Source organism: Mya arenaria, chromosome 14, assembly GCF_026914265.1.
Source record: "Mya arenaria isolate MELC-2E11 chromosome 14, ASM2691426v1".
NCBI lineage: Eukaryota > Metazoa > Mollusca > Bivalvia > Myida > Myidae > Mya > Mya arenaria.
In genome coordinates this window covers 14,243,263-14,268,448 of record NC_069135.1, presented here as the reverse complement: position 1 = coordinate 14,268,448, position 25,186 = coordinate 14,243,263, and the positions used below count along the sequence as shown (strand labels likewise).

At 34.7% G+C, this 25,186-nt stretch overlaps 2 protein-coding genes across 3 annotated transcripts; one reads left to right on the top strand and one right to left on the bottom strand.

Moving 5' to 3' along the window:
- Positions 1-468: 468 nt before the first annotated feature.
- LOC128217440 (protein DENND6A-like) lies at positions 469-20,108 on the bottom strand. 2 transcript variants are annotated; one of them, XM_052924594.1, is made up of 20 exons: positions 19,947-20,108; positions 14,963-15,001; positions 14,592-14,634; positions 14,163-14,272; positions 13,683-13,763; positions 12,962-13,067; positions 11,821-11,900; positions 11,109-11,171; positions 10,390-10,445; positions 10,098-10,158; positions 9,708-9,769; positions 9,276-9,371; positions 8,838-8,932; positions 5,861-5,926; positions 5,556-5,620; positions 5,180-5,269; positions 4,855-5,021; positions 4,420-4,519; positions 3,844-3,918; positions 469-3,476 (listed from the first exon to the last, which is right to left on the bottom strand). In XM_052924594.1, the coding sequence occupies exons 1-20, from the start codon at positions 20,088-20,090 to the stop codon at positions 3,357-3,359; spliced, it is 1,719 nt and encodes a 572-aa protein (XP_052780554.1). In that variant the 5' UTR covers positions 20,091-20,108; the 3' UTR covers positions 469-3,356. The 2 variants fall into 2 exon arrangements, with proteins under 2 accessions (XP_052780554.1, XP_052780555.1); XM_052924595.1 differs by lacking the exon at positions 11,109-11,171.
- A 2,626-nt stretch (positions 20,109-22,734) lies between these two features.
- Positions 22,735-24,618, top strand: LOC128216710 (protein lin-7 homolog C-like). The gene is made up of 2 exons (XM_052923355.1): positions 22,735-22,972; positions 23,236-24,618. Exons 1-2 carry the CDS (start codon positions 22,745-22,747, stop codon positions 23,596-23,598), a joined length of 591 nt encoding a protein of 196 aa, XP_052779315.1. The 5' UTR covers positions 22,735-22,744; the 3' UTR covers positions 23,599-24,618.
- The last annotated feature ends 568 nt before the right edge of the window (positions 24,619-25,186 follow it).

Below are 25,186 nucleotides of genomic sequence, written 5' to 3'. Positions count from 1 at the left end.
TGAACGAACTTTACTAACAGATCACATTAAAATGAGGTGCAATTTTATTATTTAGACAAAAAAATAGGAAATTGTCATGACACTACACTCTGCAACACTGGCAGCTAATAAAACACTACACAGTGTGGCAGTAGACAGCATCTTCGGAAATACTATATACATGTCCTGGGAATTTTGAGATCCAATCCCTCTGAAGAGACGGTTTCATTTGACCACATTGTGTCTTTGGGAACTCAAACTGTGGTGGAGGAGCCCAGTCTTTCTTCAGGACATGATGCTTTTCACTATCTGTCAAGGAGCCCTGTCGCTAAATATACGAGCTGATATCTTCGAAGAGCAACTGCTGTCAGAGCAACTGCTGTCAGAGAGCTGGGAAGAACATAGAAAACAAATAAGGGCATGTTTGGACTGGTAATACATGTAAATAGTCGTATTAACAATCCACGTTTTTTGTCAAATAGGGCAAATAAAAAATAATATCATTACGTCAACATTTATATTTGTTTAAAAATATAGCACAATCTTCAAACATGGTCACTACAATACAAATATATCATACAAGTTAAAACAAAGGAAACAGAACTGTTTTAGTAATAATGAAAACACATGAAATAATCGTAACTTTGATACAAGTTATTTCTTGCAAAGAAGTCCTTGAATGATTTCTGTCATCATTATTATACTGTTTTCGTAGCTGGAATGTTAACACCAAAAGGGACAAACGAAAATATTTTTAGTCATAAAATAGCATAATAAGTCAATACATAGTACCTCGCAAATTCTATTAGGTCCAATCATATTTTACACATCAATGTTATGAGAACTGTGAGTGATTTCAACAGGAATGTGAGACGGTTTAAATATTGAACCCAATATATAGGTGAAACCTTTAAAAATGAGTTAAAATATGTTTTAAAACAATAAAAGTACAACATTAACATTGCAAAATGGATACTTCCAAGTTTTCTTTATCTCCAATGAAACTGCATTCAATGAGTGATTCGAATGAGGAGTTCACAGTTTCAATGTAATACTAGTTAGTAATGCAGTGTCATTGTCAAATAATATTTGGCACATTCCATTTGAAATCAACACCCTACCCAGACTTAACTGGAGTATGTGATCACAGTGGCTATAAGTGACACTAGTACAAAAATAAACATCCTGGCCAATATTTGTAGAGTTTCATAAATATCCGTTTGTTGCAGTTATTTGTTGAACAAAAGTTACCCCATTTCTGTTAAATTAAAAAGTTCACACATTTCCTCTTAGAAACCAATCAAGTTTTAAAACAAAATATTAAATGCATTTCATGACCATGTTTATAGAGTTTAAAGCCATAACATCAGATGACGAAAGGACCAGCCAATCTGTAAAAATCAGGGAGCGAGTTGCAAAGGCAGAGTGCAAAATAGTTTCCCACAGCTCTAGGTGAGATGGACCTTTATTAAACCAACCACCTAAATCTAAAAAAAGATTAACATAGGCTTACTGTTTTATAGGAGATGGGACCCCTCACATCCTACTCCCAGATAGGAGTCAGTCAATAATGCTTGATAGGAAACTGCTTAAGCAACTCCTCCCAGTTCAGAAAAAAATCATGTGCAAACTCATCATTTAGCATCTTTTAAAACATCACTGATTTAAATTTAATACACCTGTACTTATTATTATGATAAAACATTTCAACATGCAATAAAAAGAGAATGAATCCTACTTGATGAGAATAAAAACATGATTATTGGCAGTACTGTTTCACTGTAGCAATAGGCACAAATCAGCAACAGTAGTACATTGTGATGTGAAAATGACTCAGTCAATTATGCGAATACAACCATTTATATCCATAAAAAGCATACATGCATTCAGTCTGTTATGCTTTATCACACATGGTTGTACTTTAAATAAAATTCAAACTTTAAAATGAATCTGCTTATGATCAACAATTATAACTTCCATAAATAATGAATGTCTGATATGATGACAATATTTGATGCAAGAATTTAAGAAATCAAGAGATGTGAATGTTTAACAATACTCCTTGCCTCTCTTAAATAGACCAGCACACAATAAAAACACACTGGATATTTCAGTATTACTCTGCCCTTTGAACATACAATAGGCTGATTGTTCAGAACTTTGTTAAAGTTAACATACTGACAAATGAGATCGTTACGTTACTAAATTTTTAACATGAAATCTTTGCTGATTTGCTCATATATTTCTATTAAACAAGTACAGCTGAAGCAGTTGCCTCAAATCTTGTTAGAAATACAACAATTACAAGTGTAACTATAAAACTTCCAATCAAGTAACAATTTGAAATTTAACAAAGATGCTGTTAACAATGTTGTTAACTTAACAAAGTTCTGAACATTCAAAACCATTACTGCATTCTGTGTGCCCTGATAGCAATACCAAATACATATACTACAATATAATTGCAAAACAGTTAATGCTTTATAGTTTCAATTAGGCAAAACAAAGAAATACTATAGTTGGAGGTTCCAGTTTGTTTTTGACTTCAACGATTTCAAAAGTTTCTAAAGAGAGATGGCTCAAGTTCCTTCCTCAGCTGTGTTGTTTGTTTGAATGGAATGGCCGTAAGCCTACATTTCACTGGTTTTGGTTTTAACAGGTTGTCTTTGAAGTCTTTCTTTGTGTTTATACTAGTTTACTATACTAAACTAGCATTGTTTATGATGGAAGTATTCCTCATCAACTTTCCTCATATGGGCAACTGATGGCATTTACATACACCTACCTTCCACAGCATGGTAAATTATTCACTGATCTAACTGGTGTCTTTAAAAGCAATAGTTTATTTTTTAACCTGTCTATGTCCGATACAAATCTATCTAGGGACATCATGTCTATATGAGTACTGTTTGACAAATACAGGCCATTTTATTCATTTCTTCACTATTGTTACTATGTCATTTTGTGTTTAGGAACAAACTAGTAAAACACATTTGTCACTGTACTCCAGTAAATGCCAGCCTGTAGACCCCAGGCAGGAAACATGGAGTATTGCTGTGAAGTCTAGATTGTGGCACCTGCCCTCTGTCTCATAAAAGCCCTACCCTGTGTGTGTAAGTAAAAACCAATAGGGCTTATGTCATCAGAATCAATGTATTTGACACAAAACTGTTGATATAACAACTGTCCTTGGGCTTGAATAAGGCCACTACTCGGAGTCTAGGTATATGAAGATGATGACCCCTGTCTGAGGCCTGGAAATGAGCTTCAAGTCTTGATGAAGGTATTCATTGTAAAACATGTCCCTGTGTGGTACATTGAGGCCCCCTTCCCTGCGTGTAAGGGTTGGACATGGTATGCATGTCTAAAGTATCGTGTCAGGTGTTGAGTACAGACTGTAGGTCCTCAGGCAGGTTGGCTATGATCGCCTTCATGTGCTTCTCCAGCTTATTCACAGACTCTGGCTTCACCGCTATACTTTGGCTGGTGGCAAACTTCTGCAAGGGAGAGAGAACAGTTTAGGATCAGCAGAGCAAAGAATTAATATATATGCACAAACTGTATCAATATGGACACCAGACCTCAGAGTTATTTTCAAAATAATTAATCTATATTATGCTCCTACTCATGCAACTTAAATAAAATAATTATGCTGAGCAGTAATACATTAAGCAAACCTTTTAAGTAAGAACTGATTTTTTTCTGTCATATCAAATTCTGAAATGTGGCAAAATGATCAATCCCCATCCCACCAATCTCACTCAATTCAGCAGATACCAGTTTCTGTATTATGTGTATGAGGTCCACAATCTCCACCTCATCCTTGTCACAGATTCTACCCCTCCCCCTCCACCAAGGACATACCAGTTTTTCCCGTATGCGGAGTATCAAATCCACTATCTCCACCTCCTCCTTGTCCTGGATCCAGTCCACCAGATTCTACAGTAAACAATTACTGCCTTACAGTAAACTACATGGTGATTGATGCTCATAATTAACTTACAATTCATATTGGTTCCATCCAAATAACAGCAGTGGTCCATCAATAAATAACTGAGCAGCCAAGAACAAAAAAGACAGCAAATTGTTTTAGCAGATCTGCTTTTTGCTGCCCCTTAGAAATAAACTCCCTGCATCATTGGATATAACAGGAAAGAAACCATAGACCTCATGAGTCTTAGACTATCATTTCACGTAACCTACTCAATACCAATGACTTGAGAGAGGAAACATATTGGCTCAATTAGGAGTTCAGCAATACATACTTAACCACACAATTGTTTAACATGACCTCAAAATCAAATGTTGACTCACGAAAGACTATGTTTTCATCATAAACAATAATTGAGATCATGAAAATAAAATGCAGTTTAAAATGTATTTAAAGTACAGACTTGTTAAACATTAATCCACTAGTAGCTTAATAGCCCCCACACTCACAGCCTGGCAGAGGGCCTCCATGTGTAGCAGCTGTAGTTTCTGGTTCACCTCGTACTGCCGATGTAGAAGCCAACCCTCGAAGTTTGCAGACCGGAAAAACCTGCAATGAGGGACACTTGGTAACTAAATACAACTTAGGACTGACCAACTAATTACTGGTTGAAACTATAGGAAACAGTAATCCGTGTATGTGTACCACTAAGACTGAAAACAATTCAATTTGGTTCAAAGTACATGTAGCTTACTATTGATTGACCCAAGATTTGTTGAACAAACCTTGTGCAGAAACCATTCAAAATGAACTCCTTTTGGCTATTTATGTACAGCTACTGTTCAAGGTTTGTTTCTGATAACTGATTCTGAGAAGTCAAAATTAAACAATGAAAATGATGGTATTATGTCATTAATTATGACCTATACAAGTTAACCAGCTACCTCCTGTACAGCCCCTCCCACTCTCCCTTGACCCCGGAGGTAAGCTGGGGTCCGGCCTGGTTGAGTGTACGCAAGAAACCGTCCGCTTCAAACTGGCTCATGCTGGGCGGGCCCTTGTGAGGGGAAATATTCCTCTGTAGAGGCATCAGGCTCGCCACGTAACGCTCCTGCAGATGGAACAGATACAAATAGAATTACCTTATACAAGCAGAACATGATTAAACATCTAAATCCTCCTAAAAACCCAACTTCCAATACCTGTTTTAGGAAATGAAAACACATTTAACCAATGGAATACATGTTAAACATTAATTATTAAGTTTACCAGAGGGATCATGAAGCTCTGTGTGAGTTCCAGGAAGTGCCGTCTGAGGATGGCGTTTTGAGCTTCTACAGGACGTTTTGACTGTATACCCTGCAAGTTAAGTTCAATGACAATTACATAAGTATAATATTATAAATAATATTTTCTAAAAATATCAGCGTTTTAAAAATCCACATTTTTAACCCAAAAATCACAACAATTCTTCTTTTCCCAAAAATCAAAACATTCAAATTAAATTATTTTATAGAAGTCATAGTACATTTACTCGTAGGTCAAATATCTTTTATTTACATCCATATTGAAGTCCATATTTGAAAAGCTGTAAATGAATTGTTTTTTATGTTTAATAAAATGTAATATTCAAGAAAGGACTTACTTTGATTAATCTCTTTAAAATACCCTTATCTTTCACCAAGAATGGCTTATACTGAGTATATACTCCTGAAATAAAAAAGAAAATGTTCACTTCACTAACACTTTAAAGGCTGTGACAATTTCTAAAATTTTCAGCCACAAAAAACTCCAAAAGCTAATGAGAAACTTTTGCAGACTACTTTATGCAAAGAATATATAGAACAAAGATTTTACATACAAAAATCAGTTTAACAATAATAAATAATTTTAATGTCCCCAAACAGGTGTATTCTAATCATATTTGAGTGAAGTTTACGTTAGCCATACCTGGTTTACAGTCCAGGGTTTTCAAGGATGAGGCCTTTTTGAGCTTGTTGAATCCCTTTGGCACAGCTGTAATGGTACAGAAAATGTTAGACAAACAAAAATGGTGATAGAGGGAACATTTTACAACACACAATCTTGTTAGTTACCATTTTATATTATGGGAAGTTGGGAAGATTTAAACTTTTTAAAAGCTGTAATCAAGAGCAGTAATGTCAGGTGCGTCCATGCTTCCCGGCTCATTGTTTTGAGTGGAAAACGTCCTCGATTCGGTGAATATTACCACTGTTTTCTATATGTTTCAACGATAATTTTTAGAAACGAAATTGTGCACGGAATGAAGAGCAATTGCTCATTTACGAAGACGCTTGTGTGAGATCAAAATAATGTCTGTATTAAAATATCTCCTGAAAACAATGCACGTTCTTATTAGGCTTCCCGACTCACTCAATGCATTTATTGCTTCAAAACAACTATTTAATACCGTTCTCTTGTGTATAAACCCCACCCGATGCTTTGTTTTGGTCAATAACAGTATTGCTATTGTTTTCCGAATGCAGAAAGCCAATTATGGAGTTAAATCGGCTCATTTACGAAAATGCTTGCTGGTTCATTCTATACATTTTTAGAACCTAGGTTCATTCCAAATCTTAAAGATCTATGGCACATTAAAATAACGAATTAAAGGCGTCGATTTTTTTTAAAATTCATGTATATGTTCTAAAGCACGTCTAAGAAGGGTAATTTTGTACAGGCAGTGTGTGTGTGTATACCTCGTGATAAATAACGTCATATATGCTACGACGGAAGGCAACTTTTTGCTGAAAATGAAGACTTAAATCGAAGATAACTTTTTAATCACTACACCATTTTAAATGAAACAAAGGGCCGTCTATGCCACCTAAGGAGTCCCGCCTTCGTTGTTTTACTTGAGTTATCGGATAAGGTGATTAGTTTCAACAAACACTTTGACAAACCTGTTTCCATCAGAAGGCCGTATTGTGAAACCTTTTGTCGAAGTGTTTTAAGAAACTAAACTCTCAATCAAATACTGGTAAATGACCGAAGGTGGGGCTCCGTTAGCGGCGTAGACTGCGCTATATTTCATTTAAAATGGTGAAGAAATAGGAAAGTTATCTTTGTTTAAAATCTTCATTCGAAGCAAAATTTTGTTTTCGGACGTATAGCGTTTATGACATTATTTATCACGTGGTATACACACCCTGACAGGGCTCTCTACTTAAAGTAGTCTACTGTTTTTTTTGTAGGTTATATAGTAAGTCGAGACACGGTTTTGTCTTTACATAAAACAGTTTTAAGACCTTAAAATGTTGACTGTTTCCTGCAGGTTTTCTCCCTTTTTATTTCGATTGCCAAAGTAAACATATAGCACACTCTTTAAGGTAAACTCTTAGTACCTTTTTTATTGCTATTTCCTAAAGAGGTAGTTTTAAATAATCCACAATTTATTATTACATTAGCAATTTTTAAAGGGGCTGTACTCCGTATGATGAAATAGCGAAAAAATGAGAAAATTGTCGAAACCTGACACTAACTTCGTATCGATTTGTACAATGCATTGAAACTTACTAACCGAAGTACCACATAGTTCAAAATTAATTTATTTTTCGCAGTTTTTTGTATTTTTTCAATTAAAACAGTTTACTAGTGGAATTCATTCCCGTAATGCATGATTCGCTTGTCGATGTCATCACATTATATAACCAAGTTAGTTATATAGCTTAAATATTCCAACCGTTTAGGGTAAGCCTTCGTAGCACAGTGGATACCACACTGGACTGCAATTTTGGCCACACCGGTTCCAACCCGGTCTGACTCGATTTTTTCTACATTAATAATACGAAAGAGTAAAACATTTCTTAAAATACCTGTGCTGAATTTCTTTACAGAAAGAAACCTTTTTTGGTGCCAAGCTGGTGTATAGTGCCTTTAATATATAAAGAACCTCTTATTTTATTTTATCATCAAGTATGCAGAGTTCATTTATTATGTTGTTTATATGAACTACCTTAAAGCGTCTTGTTTTTTGTCTATTTAGATTCAGGTTTGATCTCTTCTTTCGTTTCATCTTTTATTCCTTGAAAATATAAATTATATATCTGTACACCCTCTTATTTAATTAAATAATTAACAAAATTAATATTTTTGAAAAACTAAAACAAAACGACTGGTAATTTGGATAAATACAGTGTGCCATAGATCTTTAAGATTTGGGATGAACCTAGGTTCTAAAAATGTACAGAATGAACCAGCAAGCATTTTCGTAAATGAGCCGATATAACTCTAAAATTGGCTTTCTGCATTCGTAAAACAATAGCAATACTGTTATTGTCCAAAACAAAGCATCGGGTTGGGTTTGTATGCAAAAGAATGGCATTAAATAGTTGTTTTAAAGCAAAAATGCATTGAGTGAGTCGGGAAGCCTAGTAAGAACGTGCATTGTTTTCACGAGATATTTTAATACAGACATTATTTTAATCTAAAACAAGCGTCTTCGTAAACGAGCAATTGCTCTTCATTCGGAGCACAAGGTCGTTTCTAAAGATTATCGTTGAAACATATAGAAAACAGTGGTAATACTCGCCGAATCGAGGACGTTTATCACTCAAAACAATGAACTATGAAGCATGGACGCACCTGACATTACTGCCCTTGGTAATACTTGCACTTTAGTTGAGTCAAATGATGAAATTTTCACACCAAAAATGGATATATTGTTATTATAAGAAGAAAAAACAAATGAATTATTTCCCTTCCCTTAAACATTATTAAACCCAAACATATCGGCTTTATTCTAAAGTTATAGCCAAGATTAAAGGTTTCCAATGACAACGCTGTGGAACCCAAGGCTGTGACAATACAACAACTATTTAAAAGTAAGACACAGAGCTAATACCACAGAGAGGCAATCCTACTCTCTTATTTAATAGGTATGTGCATACAAGCCCTGTAGTAATACCTTCATGGGACATTTCCCCTATGCGTATGATGTGAGGCCAGTGTTGTAAGGTTTTGGCAAAGAACGGGTTTGTCACACCAAGAATCACAGATGGACTGCAAGAGTAATCAGTATTTACATACAAGACAAGATGTGAACAATCTTCTATTTTTACTGTGATTTAAACTAGGCATTATAAGTGAATATTAAACTGATAAAGATCTGTTATTTAAAAGATAGAGAAAAGGTTAAACAGTGATTTAAAGTATGTACCCGGTAAATATTTTGAATGAGTCCAAGGCTTACAAGTCAATTGTGTATGATCAATGATAGCATTAAATAACAGCTGTCATATCCAGAATCATGTTTGTAAGCAGAAGTGTTTGGTGACATATTTGTTATATAAGTAGATATGCCTCATTCCCTTAAAACATCAGAATAGCAAAGAAATGGACTTACGGCGCCTGTGTTTTGGTAGTGTATTCTTTGAACTCGCTGTCGTGTATGGTGAAATATGGACGATAGTCGGAGCAGAAGTGGAGAGGGGATATCAGGCTGAAATGGAAAGGTTCAGATTTTGAAACTTCCCTTGATGATCCTTGTATGATATGCAGTTGTCCTACAATTTGGACTGAGGCTCATTTATGACACCTTACAGGTAGTTTGTGTCTGTGTATTTATTGTTTATAGTTATATATACAGCCTTACATTTTCATGTATTCAATTGTTATGAGATGTATGACACACTTAATGTATAATTTCTAATACAATCAATACTTATCAAATATGGCCTTAGAAACCATTGTTTACACTGGTTACATGTATTTAGCGCTGTAAGAATGCCTGTACAACTGCACAGATACAGTTGGACAACCACATGCAGCCACGTACCTGACGAGAGATTGCACAGTGTTTGATGTTATTGATGGGGAGGCAGCCATCACCACCAGGGGCTGAAAAAGTGCAATATTTATACATTATTCATATATCACAACACAATCTAGTCTGCAACAAGTTACTTCATTTTGTCGCTTGCTTCAATCAAAAGGGTTTCTCATTTGAGATTTTAATTGAATTGGAAAGGTAGCAAATTTAAACTTTAAAGGTAGGAAATATTAATGTCCCCTTGTTTTACTTACAGGGGGTAATACCTGTTTTTGGCCAAATCACTCATGTTCTAATGTTGTTTTCTTCCTTTTAATATTTTCTGAACACATTAATACAATAAAGATCAGCTTAAACAGTTTAATGCTCACTCAGCACCACCATGCATGTACCTACCTCCCCGGTGAGGACAAGTTCCCATAACATTTGTATGTGAGGTAGGATGCTTAGAAATGCACTGAAAAACACACAAATACCGGTTCATAAAAATACCCTGTTCTTTCAACTCAAGATATTATCAAGGTTGATTTTTACACTTAGAATAATTTCTGTATCATTATTGTATCGTCGTGAAAACCTTTTCCTGATATGTAGGAAACCATCATGCATATCATTAAAACTACTGAGCTATTAAGTTTATCATCAAGGTGAGATTATTGACAAGTTTGGCTAAATCCTGGTGACGCACCTGTAGATGTCCACCTCAAACAAGGATGGCAGAACACTGTGAGCAGGCAGCACTGGCTGAAATAGGAAAAATGAAATATTAGTTTCAACTATGTCCTGGCTCTTCCTCAAGGTTGGGATAAAACAACTCAAAACAGCCCATTATTTGGATTATATTAATGCACAAGAACTAGCTAGAATCAAATATCAAAATGTATTAAGCAGTAAAGTTACAGTAACTAAGATAGAGCATAAGTAAAATGAAATACAAATAAAATATATTAATATATAATCATAATGGTTTGGGAAGTTTGACTGAACTTTGTGCCTTAGCTTAAACAAGCCAACTTGTCCAAGATATTATGCCAATACACATTCTGACAAGTTTAGTGAAGATTGGAAGAAGGCTTCTACAGTTATTGAGTGGACAACATACTGGGCACCGACCACCTACAGGCCGCCTTTAAAGCTATAGTAAGTCCCTTTTTTTAAAAACGGCCATATAAAGGTGCTCATCAATTAAATATTTTAAGTCCTTTCCTTTTACCAAGCAAAAGACTGGATTAATTGATCAAGCCAGTTACATGTATATAAGCATGTCCACCTTGCCCCTAAAAGGTCCAAGGATGAATCCCCAGCTAAGGCACCATCTTGGGGCCTTTAAACATTGACAGTTGTACTACCAGTTGGTGTTATATGTACACCTGTTGCCAGCACACAGAGGCAGGAGTGATCACTCACCAGGGTTTGAGGTCGACTCTGTAAGGAGCCTACAAGCTTATCACTGCGAGACGGCATCCGCACCTACACAACACAAACACAACACCAACAAATAAACAATGCAGTCCTCAGGAGAGCTTACAAAACTAAATGATTATCAAAAGAAAAGACCTATACACACTGTACAACAATTTCAAGTATGAAAGAGTAATGATGGAGTGATGTTATTTGGCTAGGAATGAGTAAGTTAACTAAGCAGACTGACTGAATGTATATTAGTGGTAAAAGTTTTTGAAAATATGCAAGAAATGAAAAATAAGAGCTTCATGTCTGTTCTTCAAACAAGGGACGTAACTCAATAACTATAAAGACAAGAGTTATGCCCCTTGCTTAACATGCGCATATTGTCTCTGACAAAATGTTTAACAAGTTCCATTTAAGATTATGAACTTATTTTGAGTTATGGCAAAGATTGAAGTTTCCATAATGAACTATATAAATACAAAAATTCATTCAAAATGGTGTAGTACTATAGGTGTCCACCTCTCACCCAAGGATTCCATCCCCACTTGGGGTACTGTCAAAATGGATATTAGCACTGATTTCTATACAGGAAATGGACTGAGTGATTCTATAAGCAAACAGATTGGCAAAATAAAATAAGTATAAACTAAAAGAGAAGCCCATTCTCCGACATAAAGATACATGTACACTGAGGGTGTACCTCTCGTACCTGGAGGACTGTACCGAAGATAGGCAGGTTCATGGTGTCCCCAGAGACAGGGGGGGCCCACTGGTCTATGTCATGACATGCTGAAATATTGAACATAAATATAAATGCTACATGGACTTGAATCATATGCTAAAAAAAAACTTATCTACACTTTCACTACCATTAAACCTTTATAACAACCTGTTAACAAGAGATGTTTGACAAACATTACGCCCCCCTGAGCGCCATGTTGTCAGAAATATTTGGGCAATTGAATGAAATATGCATGGACCGAAATAACAGCTGATTTGTCGAATTATCACTCAGACAAGCTTTTGCATTCAAGGTCACTGTGACCTTGATCTTTGATCCGATGACCCCTAAAATAAATAGGGGACATCTACTAAGTCAGGCCCAACCTCTAAGTCAAGTTTGATGACCATAGGGCCAGGCATTGTTGAGTTATCATTCAGCCAAGCTTAAAAAAACTTTTTGAGTTAAAGGTCACTGTGACCATCAACTTTGACCCAATGACCCCTAAAAACAAAAAGGGGCATCTACTGGTCAGGCTGAACCTTCATGTCAAGTTTGATGACTATGGGTCCAGAAATTGTACAGTTATCACTCAGAAAAACTTTGGTCTACGACGGACGGACCGACATAACAACTGACTGACAGGCATATGCAAAGCAATATACCCCCTCTGCTTTGAAGGAGGGCATAAATATTGACCGGCTAATGCTACATGTAGCCTAATACTTGTCAGATTCAGAGGGAAATGAAAGCTCTGCATTTGTTTTAATCAGTTTCAACGTTTCCTGCTATGATGTATATGATTGTAGATCTGGGTTAGGTTCTCTATTTTCAAGTACCACGGGACAATAATTCTGACTGACAAATTACCAGCCTCCAAAACCTATTGGCAGGCCTTTAGGCTAGGTTCTCCATTCTTAAAGTACTCAGGTGCAATAAAACTGGCCTACAATTTACAAGCCTCTAGGCTAGATTCACCTTTCAAGCACAAACACAAACACAAACAACACCAACTAAGCTCCAATTCTCAAAGTACTTCGGGGAATTATGCTGGCCTACTTGCCAGCCTCTAGACTAGCTTCCCCATTGTCAACGTACTCTGCGGCAATAATGCTGGCCTTGAACTTACCGGCCTCTAGGCTAGGCTCCCCATTATCAAAGTACTCTGGGGCAACAATGCTGACTAGCTGGGAGAACAGTGCCACAAAAGGTAGACGTGAGATCAGCACCACTGACTGCAACACAGAAGTAAACATAAAATTGTACGCTTTCTTTTCATTATTTAATATTAACAATACAAAACAATACACATGCTGCAACACATACAAAAAGACAAATACAGAGCTACAGATATGGGTCATAAAAGGCTTTAATATGCTTAGAAATGTGCATTTAATGATATTAAATCAAACATCTGTTTGTATCGGGAAGAATACAAATTATTATAAGGATGTACTGTTACTACAATCATTTATGACTAAAGCGGGAACAACCAGCTAAACTGATGTAGAATCAATTCAACTCCTCTTCACATTAATTTTCCCTTGACAATCGTTGTGTAATATAATGCAAGGGGAAGGAAGTGATGTCAGGTGTTTTTTAATTGATTAAGTTCTGCTTTAAGGATCAAGCCGATTTTATGTAAAATACATGCATGGTTGCACTTAAATGTGCCAGTAGACTTTTACAATTGCCATAATATTGAAAGAATAAGAATGCACAAGTTAGAATAGTAGTTATACACATATACTCATAGTTAATTTACGCATGTACATTATTTAAACATACCAAATAAACCAGCATTTTTTTAAAGCTGTTTGGCTGAGTTATTTATAAGCAAAACAATTTACTTTTTGGAAATATCCCCTGCGTATAGATTTGTCTTTGGTTTGACGGAAGAACACAAAGCCATAGTAGTGAGCATCTTCACTCTGAAAGGAGACCAAACATACTGAAGAACAGGTTTTAAATAAGGGATTTATTTCTAAAATATACATGCAACTCCGAACAAAAAAGCCTTATCTTACAGTTACTTGTTACATATAAGTCTAGAAAAAACGTGAACCTTGAAAACATAGTTTAAAGTAATAAACAGACTTTAGAATATCATAAATTGTGAGGTTTATACCAGGAGGTACCAGAAGATTGTATATTTAAGTGTCACTTGCTACCTTCTTGCATTCACCACAAAAAATATGTTTTAAACTTAAGCGGGTATATGTCATTAAAATACCAAATCTATTAACATAAATTCAACACTGTTCAGATTTAGCTTAGGTGTTTAATTTACTTTAGACATTTTAATAAAGAAATATTAAGTTTCTGTGTACCTTAAGTTGTTGGGGGCAGTCGTTGTTGAACTCCATATGAGATTTAATGACTTGCTTCCTGCCTGGGCACTGGCGAATTCGGAAATGGAACTGGGTGTCACCCATACAGCCTACATAGGAAATCAAGATTGGTGAGCAATACAATGCTATTTTGTGTATATATTTTTCACCATATTTGAATGCATCATTGTTTTTGGTGTTTGTTATTCTGAACAATATACAAGTAATATGTATATTCAAACATTAAAAAATTAAATAAAGATAGACCAATCGATGCATGATTTAAATAAACCATATTCAGGTATTTTAGCTCTTCATCTATAATTAAGTATCAGGTTTCAGTGAGTCTAGCAGATCAAATTTCTGCAATTATACATGTAAGCTTTCCCCCGTTACATTGTTTTCAATCAAGGCTTACACATATCATACCTGAATTTGAGTCCGGAAAAGATAGGTAACAAATGTTCATTTTCTGAAAGTAAGAATATTAGATTTTGTGATAAAACGTTAAGTCTGTTTATAAATGAATTAAAGAATGTCTGATGCCACAGTCTAAAGAGATTGTACATCAAGGGCAATTATTAGCTGTCTCCATCTTTTAAAGTATATTCAAAATCAAGCAACATTTCCTAATAGTAAGATATTATTTCTGGAAAAATCATTTCCTATTCATTTCCTACATAGTACTTGATGTGATACTTATGTTCAGGTGTTCAATACAAGTATTTCTTGTTTATTCATACTGACTGCAGTGTGATTTACTTGATCATAATGTAATATAATAAGAGTTAAAAGTTTACCTCCTTTTCAGTCATCCTTATGTGGCTTGGGTAGATAATCTAAAAAACACAAAAAGATATGGATATCAAATGAAATTAAAGCAATAAAAATCTTTTCAAATTATTTTGTTCAATTAACAATTTGTTTAGGCATTGTCGCAAGGGTAACTTATTCCAACTTTTGGTAAATCTCTGAACCTCTCAACATAAACATTTGTTTTGTATTCATATTTAATTTATTATTGGGGCTGTTTAAATATCCAGAATCCTATGTCTTTGGGAAAACCCATCCATGGACATATTATCATGATGTTCATGTAACAGACAAACTATTTTGTGCACCTGGTGATTATCAAGCCCTAACCTTGCAGGCCTACTGTGTTGCTTTAATAAAACCTAGCTTAGTAGTAAACTTTACACAGTAATAAGTAGTGCTGCTATATACAATACATGTTATATATATCTAATATCCAGTTACAATGTAACTGACATTCAGCACTAGTAAATACATGGATATAGATTTGGACCATTTTCGGTCAGACTCTGCTATTGGAATTTATTTGAGAAATTATCATGAACAAACTTACATATGGCAATGGATTCAGAAATATACAGAGATAAAACCATCATCATGTTGACATAGAACCTATGCCTTAACCTAACCCTTGAATATAAACCATGCCTAGGATGGAATTGTAATATTTCTTTGAAATGTCATAATTTCATTAATTCAATTCAAAGGGTAAACAAATGCTGGAACTCTTCATAGAGTTCAATTGCCAACATTACATTTGAGCAGGGTAAGATACATTGCTATTGAAACTTACAAATGTCTGTATGGTATCTCACCAGAATATGTTCAAAACCTTGTAACTTTTAAGACATGTAATTTTAATCTGAGATACAAAAACTGTGTAGACGTTCCATCAGTAAGAACAACTAAATATGGGAAAAACTCTTTCCGCTTTGAGGCCAGTCAGGTATGGAACAGCCTCCTAAAGGAAATAAGGGTCTCCCAAAACTACCTGGTATTTAGAAGGCTGATCTGCACCTGGACAGGTCCCTCTTGTAAATGTTCAATGTGTAAATAATACCTTTTTGCTTTAAAAAAATAGAAGAAATTGAGAACTATAAGATGTTTAACTGAATATCTTTTATCCTTTGTCTTAATGGAAAAGGACTTTTGTTTTCAGTGGGATGGCTTACACCCACTGTGACTGGACAAGATATGGCATTCAAATACCGGAAAAGATTTCAGCTGACTTCTTTGACTGAATAACAACTTATTAAATTAAATTAAATTACATGGGCTAATATCTAATTATGATTGTTCAAATTTATAACATCTGTCGAACACATACAACTGCTTGTGTTTTTCTTTCGGCAAGTATTTTGTTTAGATGTTACGCTTTTACCTTTTTAATTAACATTCTTTTACTGTGATAGGTGTAATATCATTATAACATGATTCATATCATACCTCCTCTAAGCAATACTTTAAAAGAATTTTTCCTATCATGCTAGATTAATCATAAGTTTTTTTACAAACTACACATTGATGTACAAAGCTGTTATTCCCTTGTATATTTTGCTACTTCATGTATATGATTACCCTTTAAGTTAGATACTTTTGAAACAACTAACCATTTTACAGTGGTATATCAACTAGTGGAACCGTGCGCGTGTGGACTGGCCATACAGCCGGGAAAACTTGTTGGTGTTTTCACTGTTCTCGATGCTCTAATCCTATTTTCCTATTTGTATTTGAATGCATGCTCCAATATGTGTTCATCTTAACATATATACTTTTATTTCCAGGTCACAAGCTCTTTGTTATTTTTATTTGATATGTTATGTATGTCTGTTATTCATGTCGGAAAATAGCTCATTGAGCTAATGTTTCTTGTTAACACATACCCGACTTTAAAGAAAGATTCTTGTATCTTGTATCGATCTAAATTTTATTACCCCTATCATAAAAAAGACTCATTTGGATTAAAAAGCCAACAATTGATGTTCTAGTGTATAATACACAGAAATATGGCAGGAATATCCGGTTTCATCCAGCTGAGAGATCTAGTCCAGGGTGTCTGTTGAACTTTATTACCCCTCATAAAATTGTTTACAAATAGAAAGCCGATAAATGTTTTCCGGTATGAATAATTAATCTAGATCATCCAGACGCTTGCACAAATGTGTTTACCAGACCTATTTTACAACCGGAACCATGCTGGACATTTATCAGCTCCACAGAAAAATTACTCATCATTTTCTCAGCTACTTATTGTTTCTATTGGTTGTAAACAAAATATAATCTTCAAATAATTATAATCTTTATTGATTTTAATGGTAAATTGAACTGACGTAATATATTCAATGATTTACGCATCAATGAATTTGGGGGATTTTCCATGCAGTACTCGGCCTCGTGGTCTATTACGTCACAATGGGATATCACACCTGCGATTGGCAGTATAAATAATTACCTTCTAATTTCAGCAAACGATATTTTCAAGGGAAAATCAATACTCAAAAGGCTAACCTTTACCTTTATAAACATCCGGGATATTGTTCACAAAAAGAAAGATGCAAAATTAAAATATTGAAATGACCCTATTGAAATATATGGACCATGCATTTACATCCAGTAATCGATGGACACGACCAGATGTGTATGGGCTATGTCGGCCTATCTCGTATACATGCGCTAAAGGGTTAAGGTACGTAATTATGTAAATTATTTTTAATGTTGGAATTTTGAAACAAAGCCCTTATTTATTTGGGATCAAGACAAATCGGCCCCTTACCAAATCGGCCTACTACCAAATCGGCCCCTAAGACGTTTCGGCCCTGCCATTTCGTCCCCTTAATTAAAATGACTCGAGACGTTTCGGCCCCTTAGTGATTTTCAACAGAGACATTTCGGCCCCTTAATTTTATTTTATTTTTTATCTTGAGTATAAAGTAAAACATTGTAGGTCGTCTTATAAATGTAGATGAGATCTGTAAATAAGTTGTAAATAAAATCTTTAAATTTACAAATAGACAAATATGCATGAAAAACATTGATAGGACTGATATAAAAATATAATTAAAATCTAAATAACTATTAACCCTGATTTTAATATTAAATGTTAGAAAATCTAAGAACGTTTATATGTTATAAATGTTAATTATTAATTGATCATTAAAGACTTCAAAGAAAATGTATGGCTATGTTTACCGCCGAGTACTCCCATAACTCATATAATTTAGATTAAAATGCACGTAGCGCCAAAGGTATATCAAAGCATTGACACTGGACTGGCATTCGTGGTTTTTATTTTGCTATCATTCCTGATTACACGCGTGTCTGACTTGTGATTCCCTAGTATAAAATGTTTGCTATGTTTCTTTGTTATGTTTATTGTATCATAAACGGTAGTGTTTAAACATAATTCTGTTGATCCTTAGAACATACGCGATGTACATATTCTTGTTCGTTTAGTGTTGTATGTACCACGCAGCATGAACCTTGCGGTATATATAACACCGAAATCATTACCTTTTTATATTATACCTTAATATCGATAACATTCTCACAATATTTTTTTATCAAACTTATGATACAATAGAACTTATGATATTGCCACATGCCATACGTACATATATGCGTTTTATGCTTAAGCAAGGTTTTTTTTTAAAATGCCTTTATGTTTCAACCATTAGTTTGTTATCTGTGTGGCATACTATTGCTCCAGAATAATTATTAATTATTACTTTTAACAATTAGTGTTTTATCTATACATAATTAGGAAATAATGTTTGTTTTATAGATATGACTTGCAAACAAGTGACAACTTGATAGTTCTACAGATATTATACAATAAATATGCATTTTAAAAAGAGTAAAACAATATACTATCCGTAATAAAAAAGTGAAATAATATTCTGTTTGAGGTGCGAAGAGATAATTGGTATTAATCTTTAAGTGTGAGAATTAGCGGTTGGGAAAGTCGGAACAAACCTTGTAGACGTATTTATAAGTTTGTAAACACAAAGTGTCATAATTCCAACGCCTGATACATCTGTGGAATGTGACAATTCGCCATAAGACCATCTGTCTAAAAACACCGTTTAAGCCAGTATGGATTTGCATACGTATTAAATATAAGATAAATAATACAAATAGTTTTTTCATCCTTACCTGATTTGAATATAAATAACTGAATTTCATAAAATGTATAACTTATGTCGAGAGCGTTACAGAGACATCAACGCCAGAATCATGGATGAGTGGGACTCACACGATTCGCATAAGGTCACCTGCGAGGAATTCCTGAAAAATGTTGGTGCCCTCTACGGCGGGCGATAGGTGTTTGGTCAAGACTGATGTTAGACAATGGACATGTCATTATACATAATATTAGCAACATAGTTATGTATAATAATAAGATTATTTGAAAAAAATGAAGTTTAAACATTTCTTCTTCAACTATATTTCGTTTTATAAAAACATCTCGTGAATAAATCTTTACATGTTTTCAAGTGAACAGATATTTTCATTAAATCTATTTTATCTATACAGTACCTTTGTATACATGTATATAGCTTTGTCTATTAAAAAAAAAAAAAAATGAAATTACATGTTTTTTACTTATATTTAGAAATAAAAAATAAATAAAAATAAGGGCCGAAATGTCTCGGTAATCAGGGGCCGAAACGTCTACGGGATGGGGACGATTTGGTAAGGGGCCGAAAAGGTAACCGTTTGAGCTAGGGGCCGATTTGGTAAGGGGCCGATTTGTCTGGTAGCCATTTATTTAAACCACAAAATCATCAAGATTAAGATTAACAAGATTAACATCATCTTCACAAATACTTTTATAGTATGTTATTTTTTATCTTACAATTTATTGACTTTTTTTGTAATTTATTACTTTATAGAATGAACTACAGTCTTCACTTCAGTTTTTGTTTACTTTGGAGGTTATTTTGGTTTCATTGTTTAGCCTTAGAAACAAACCTCCATCGCCTGCCCGAGTTCTAAATCAAAGGTGACAACACAGGCGCAATGTAGCCAGTTAGAAAATCTATCCCAAGGTAAAACGCTGGGAGATTTCTGTGAATCTTCTGTTGGTGTAAGATTTTCCTCAGTCTCTTCCTCCATTTTTGTTTGTTAACTTGAACGAAGAAATCCAAGGTAATCCAAACACGGATTTTAATTGGGACAGGCAAAGTAGAAAAAAACCGCTTTCGAATTACAAAAGTAGCAGTCAACATTCCATGTCCGTCAACAACCTACATCAGTTTGGTCAACAATAGCCTATTGAATAAGAAATATGCACGATCATATCTGAGCGTGACATGGCATAGCAGGACAAAGCGGCGTATGCCAGAATGCCAGAGAGTGAATGAACGAGGATTTACACTCTGGAAATGTTTGCCGGGAGCGAAATACATCGGCCCCTTACCAAATCAGCCTACTACCAAATCGGCCCCTAAGATATTTCGGTCCTGCCATTTCGTCCCCTTAAATGTATTGACTCGAGACCTTTCGGCTCCTTTCTGATTTTCAACCTCTTAATTTTATTTTAGATTTTTTATTTTAAATATAAAGAAAAACATATGAATTGTCTTTTTTTTCAAAAGAAGTTGTAATGAGATCTGTAAATTAAAAAAAGACATATATTCATAAAAAATATTGATAAGATGGATAAAAAATAATTGAAATCTCACCCCTTATTTTTTAATATAAAAATAAAAATATAAGATTGTGTTTTGTAAAAACCATTCAATATAAATTGATGAATTACAACTTCTAAGAATTTGTCTTTGGTCAATGCATTCTTCGCGGCCAGTCAATGAACTGGGGGTGTTGTGGGTAAAAAAACGTTCAAAGACGTGTGAATGAATAAGTATCAAAGCTATTGTATTTGACATTGGATAAGCAAAATACGTGTCAAAATATTTATGACTAACATTGGCACGTGCTGTGGTCATAAAAGTTCTTTCGTGGTTTTTAATTTAATATTGATGATGTATGATTAAATTAATAACTACGTGGCCACAGATTCCTTAACTAAAAAGCGCCAAAATATAACTAATATTTGTTTTTCTATACCTTAAGCATATGCCTTTTCATATTTTAATCATTCAAATTCAAATGACTTGATAATGCATTTAAAGAAAATTGCCTTAATTAGTGTCTTTACGTTTCAACTATCAATTTATTATGTATGAAGACTATTTGTGGTATACTATTGATCTCAATTGTCATAAAAATATACCCTTATTTCAATATGTGTATTGCATTTCATGCATATTAAAGTTTTAAATATTAATATTCTGTTTTAATTAAATAAATAATATCGAGTACTAATTTCAAGTTTGAAATGTGCCTACTGTACCAAGAATTTAAAAATCATTTTTAAGAAAATACTTCACCTTTGAAAATCATCTAGTTTAAAGACGTATGTACCCTATACAATTTTAATAATAAAATGCATACTTATTTTCACGGTAACGTTTAATAGCTGTGGACTTAACTTAAGAATAAATAAGTGTAAGTATATATATATATATAATATATATATATATATATATTATATATATATATATATATATATATATAAACGTACTTTTTTGTATTGACGAATAAACTTGTAAACTTGTTCACAAATTCCAACGCCTGACACCGTTGTTGGTTGGAACGTGACGATTCGCCATAAGACCGTCTGTCACGAAAAAAACCCACATCTATAACTTCTTTTTTAATTAATTTTCATCCATCTTAAATATATGCATTTAATCTATATATAAATACCATTTTAGCTTAAAACTCGCTTCTGACTCAGAAATAGTTTAGATTTCACACCGTGAAAGTCCGTTGTTATTAATGAAACTAAGGTAAGCCATCCGTCATTAGGATGCAAAGCTGTGTTAGTGCATTTTAGATATTAATTTACAGATAATTCCTACTTAGGTCTGATTTATTGAAGGGTGGTAATAAAACAAACAAAGACACAATGATTATATTGCAATTATATCATTTATTTCTTAAATAACATAATGCCTATAGCAGAAAGAGCTCTCGCTGAAAACTAAATAAAAATAAAAAATAAACATTTTGTAACTTGAAAAGCAGAGCATTCCAAACAGGGTAGATAGAGCAGAATTTCACAGGGCAATGCCGAGTAACGTAAGTGAAGGTAGTCAGAGATTGGCAAAGTTGAAAACACGACATGGTACAAATGTACGTGCGAGCGAGCAACTGTAAAGCATGGCGCAGACTGTACACAGTAAACTGGAGAAACTGGAAGCAGGGAAAAGACAGAACAGGGTGAACATTGGTTTGTATAACAGTTAGGTCAAGATTGGTTCGAACTGAGGTAAGGACATGGCGACACCGATTTGTTGGGAGTAGCATCTTTTTGCAACACATGGTGAGTTCAGACAGATTAAAATTCAAACAGCGGAAAGGGCAGGACAGACCCGGCAGGTCAGGATAAGATACAGAAGTCTAGTAGGATGTACACGAGTAAAGGCGATACAAGGCGGGTAAGATTCGACAGCATCGCGATGCTGGGTGTGGCAATACAGCCCAGACATGTACGGGCAAGTATGCAGGGCTTAATATGACATGGTTTTGTATAAGAAATATAAGAATCCGATGAGCATGGCGAGGTCGGATGCAATTGATACCATAATTGTTCGACTCGACCATAAAAAATGATCCAAAGGGAAGTAGCCCCCGTGAGCAGTTTGCTTTTTGAGTCATAAGAAATTGGTGTAACGTAACCCAAACCCGGAAATACCCTCAAAATGGCGTCGATGACAGAACCTCTTCACTTGGATAAAGACATAAACAGAGCCATTGAGCTCCTAGATGCTCTGCAGAAGAGCAATCAGGTCAACCCACAGAAGCTGGTTGCCCTCCAGCGTGTCCTGCAGAGTGATTTCCTGAATGCGGTGAGGGAAGTATACGAAAGCGTGTACGACACGGTGGACGTGCAGGGAAACCCTGAAGTCCGGGCTAATGCTACAGCCAAGGTACGATATATTTTGTGTGAACATAATTTATGAGTAATTCAACACCTTTTGTGATTTATAAGAGTTATACACTGAAATTGAGGATAAAGAGAGAATTTTTACTTGAGCTGCGCCGCGCATTTTACATTTTTTTTATTTTAATATTAATACATTTGTAAGTCACTATATTATATTTATACATATGGAATGGAAATGCCACAATATGTTAACCAAATAATCATACCTGGCCATATTATTTTTAAACTTGTAATGTTGCTTTACAGGCAACAGTAGCAGCCTTTGCAGCCAGTGAGGGACACGCCCATCCACGAGTTGTGGAGTTACCAAAGACTGAAGAGGGGCTTGGGTTCAATGTGATGGGTGGCAAAGAACAGAACTCCCCCATCTATATCTCCCGTATCATCCCGCATGGTGTTGCTGACCGACACCAGGGCCTGAAACGAGGGGATCAGCTTATCTCTGTCAACGGCGTGAGTGTTGAGGGTGAGCACCATGAGAAGGCTGTCGAGCTGTTGAAGCAGGCGCAGGGGCAGGTGCGCCTTGTTGTCAGATTCACTCCCAGGGTCCTTGACGAAATGGAAGCTCGATTTGATAAGACACGCAGCTCAAAAAGACGCACTCCATAGATCTGTTAATAAATTACATATATTAGGACCTTTTACATCAACCATCTTCAATATATAAAATTGCAGTTTTGAATTTCATAAGATTTACATAATTATGGTGTCATGAGATGCCCTGTACTTCACTTTTTTCCAATAAGTGGATTTATTATTATGCTTTAAGTTATAAATTGTGGTTGAAGAAAGATGGACTGTTCATTGCAGTTGCATATATGTCTTGTAGACAATTGTCTTATTAATACAACAATAGCATTAGCAATGTCAGATTTTATCCTTGCTATATTTCAATGACTTTTGATATGTCTTTGGGTCATAATTCATCCAACTTTGGAATCATCTTAAGAAATAAATACTTCAGAATAAATTTGTAGTTTAATATTTTTTTGTTCAATTAAGTTGTTATTCATTCAAAAAGAATTAGTAAAGTTCACAAACCATTTTCTATAGTAAAACAATGGTATTGGAAATATCCTTTTTTTCATTAGAAAAGATAAAAGACGGCTTTTGTCAAGATGCTTAGAAGCGCATACTAACGTCTGATTTTGATAAAACTTTGAGTGTAAATTTGTTTAGTTGTAAATAATATCACTGCATGAAACATTCCTTCACCTATTCTGAAGCAGTGAAGCTTAACTGTAAAATATGTTTTATCATTAACACTGTATATAGTAACCTGTATGGAATGGTTGTGAAATATATATTCTTTATGTGTACTGTATGTTTACATTTTGTAATAGCCATTTACCACTAGTTTTGTGTATTTATATTAATTAGCTCTTTGTACATGTATGTATCATCAGTATATATAATGATAAACTGATTTTTCTTGTAAAGGACTAGCTTCTTATTATAACCCATCATAACAATATTTATTAATCTCTGTACGTTTAATACAATGCTAAGTGCTCAGATTCATGCCTCCCCCAATGGGATTGCCATACAGATTCACATTAACTAGAATAAAGCGCTTGTCTCACCCATTGTGTGGTCATCACTGAGAAATAATAAATGATGGAAATGAAATTTGTACATTTGGATTGGAGATGGACCAACAGTGACCTTGAAGTTTGGCCTTTTTACCCATATTCAATATTGAGCCTCTACTGCATAAGATAAATATTTTCAAATCAATAGGGGTCATCTCAAATCATGACCAACTTGCATACAAACTGAAAGTTCCTGGGCCAAAGCGTTCTTTATTTAATGAGCTGAAACTGATTGCACCTCAAGGTCACAGCATCTACAAGTCATAACCAACTGGCATACCAAGTAAGAAACCATTTTTAGGTAGACTATTCGAAGAATAAGGAGGGCTATGATACTCGCCCCAGCGTTGGCATCGGCGTCCGGTTAAAGTTTTAGGGCAAGTTGGGATTTTCACTTATAAGTCCAATACCCTTCATTCAATTGACTAAATACTTCACACAGTTGTTCAGGGCCATCACATGATGAGGTTAGATAACTCCATATTATCCTTTATACAAATCATGGCCCCAGATTGACTATGGAACTTAGGTTAAAGTTTAAGGGCAGGTTGGGATATTTATTAATAACTTCTATACCCTTCGTTCAATTGACTTAATACTTCACA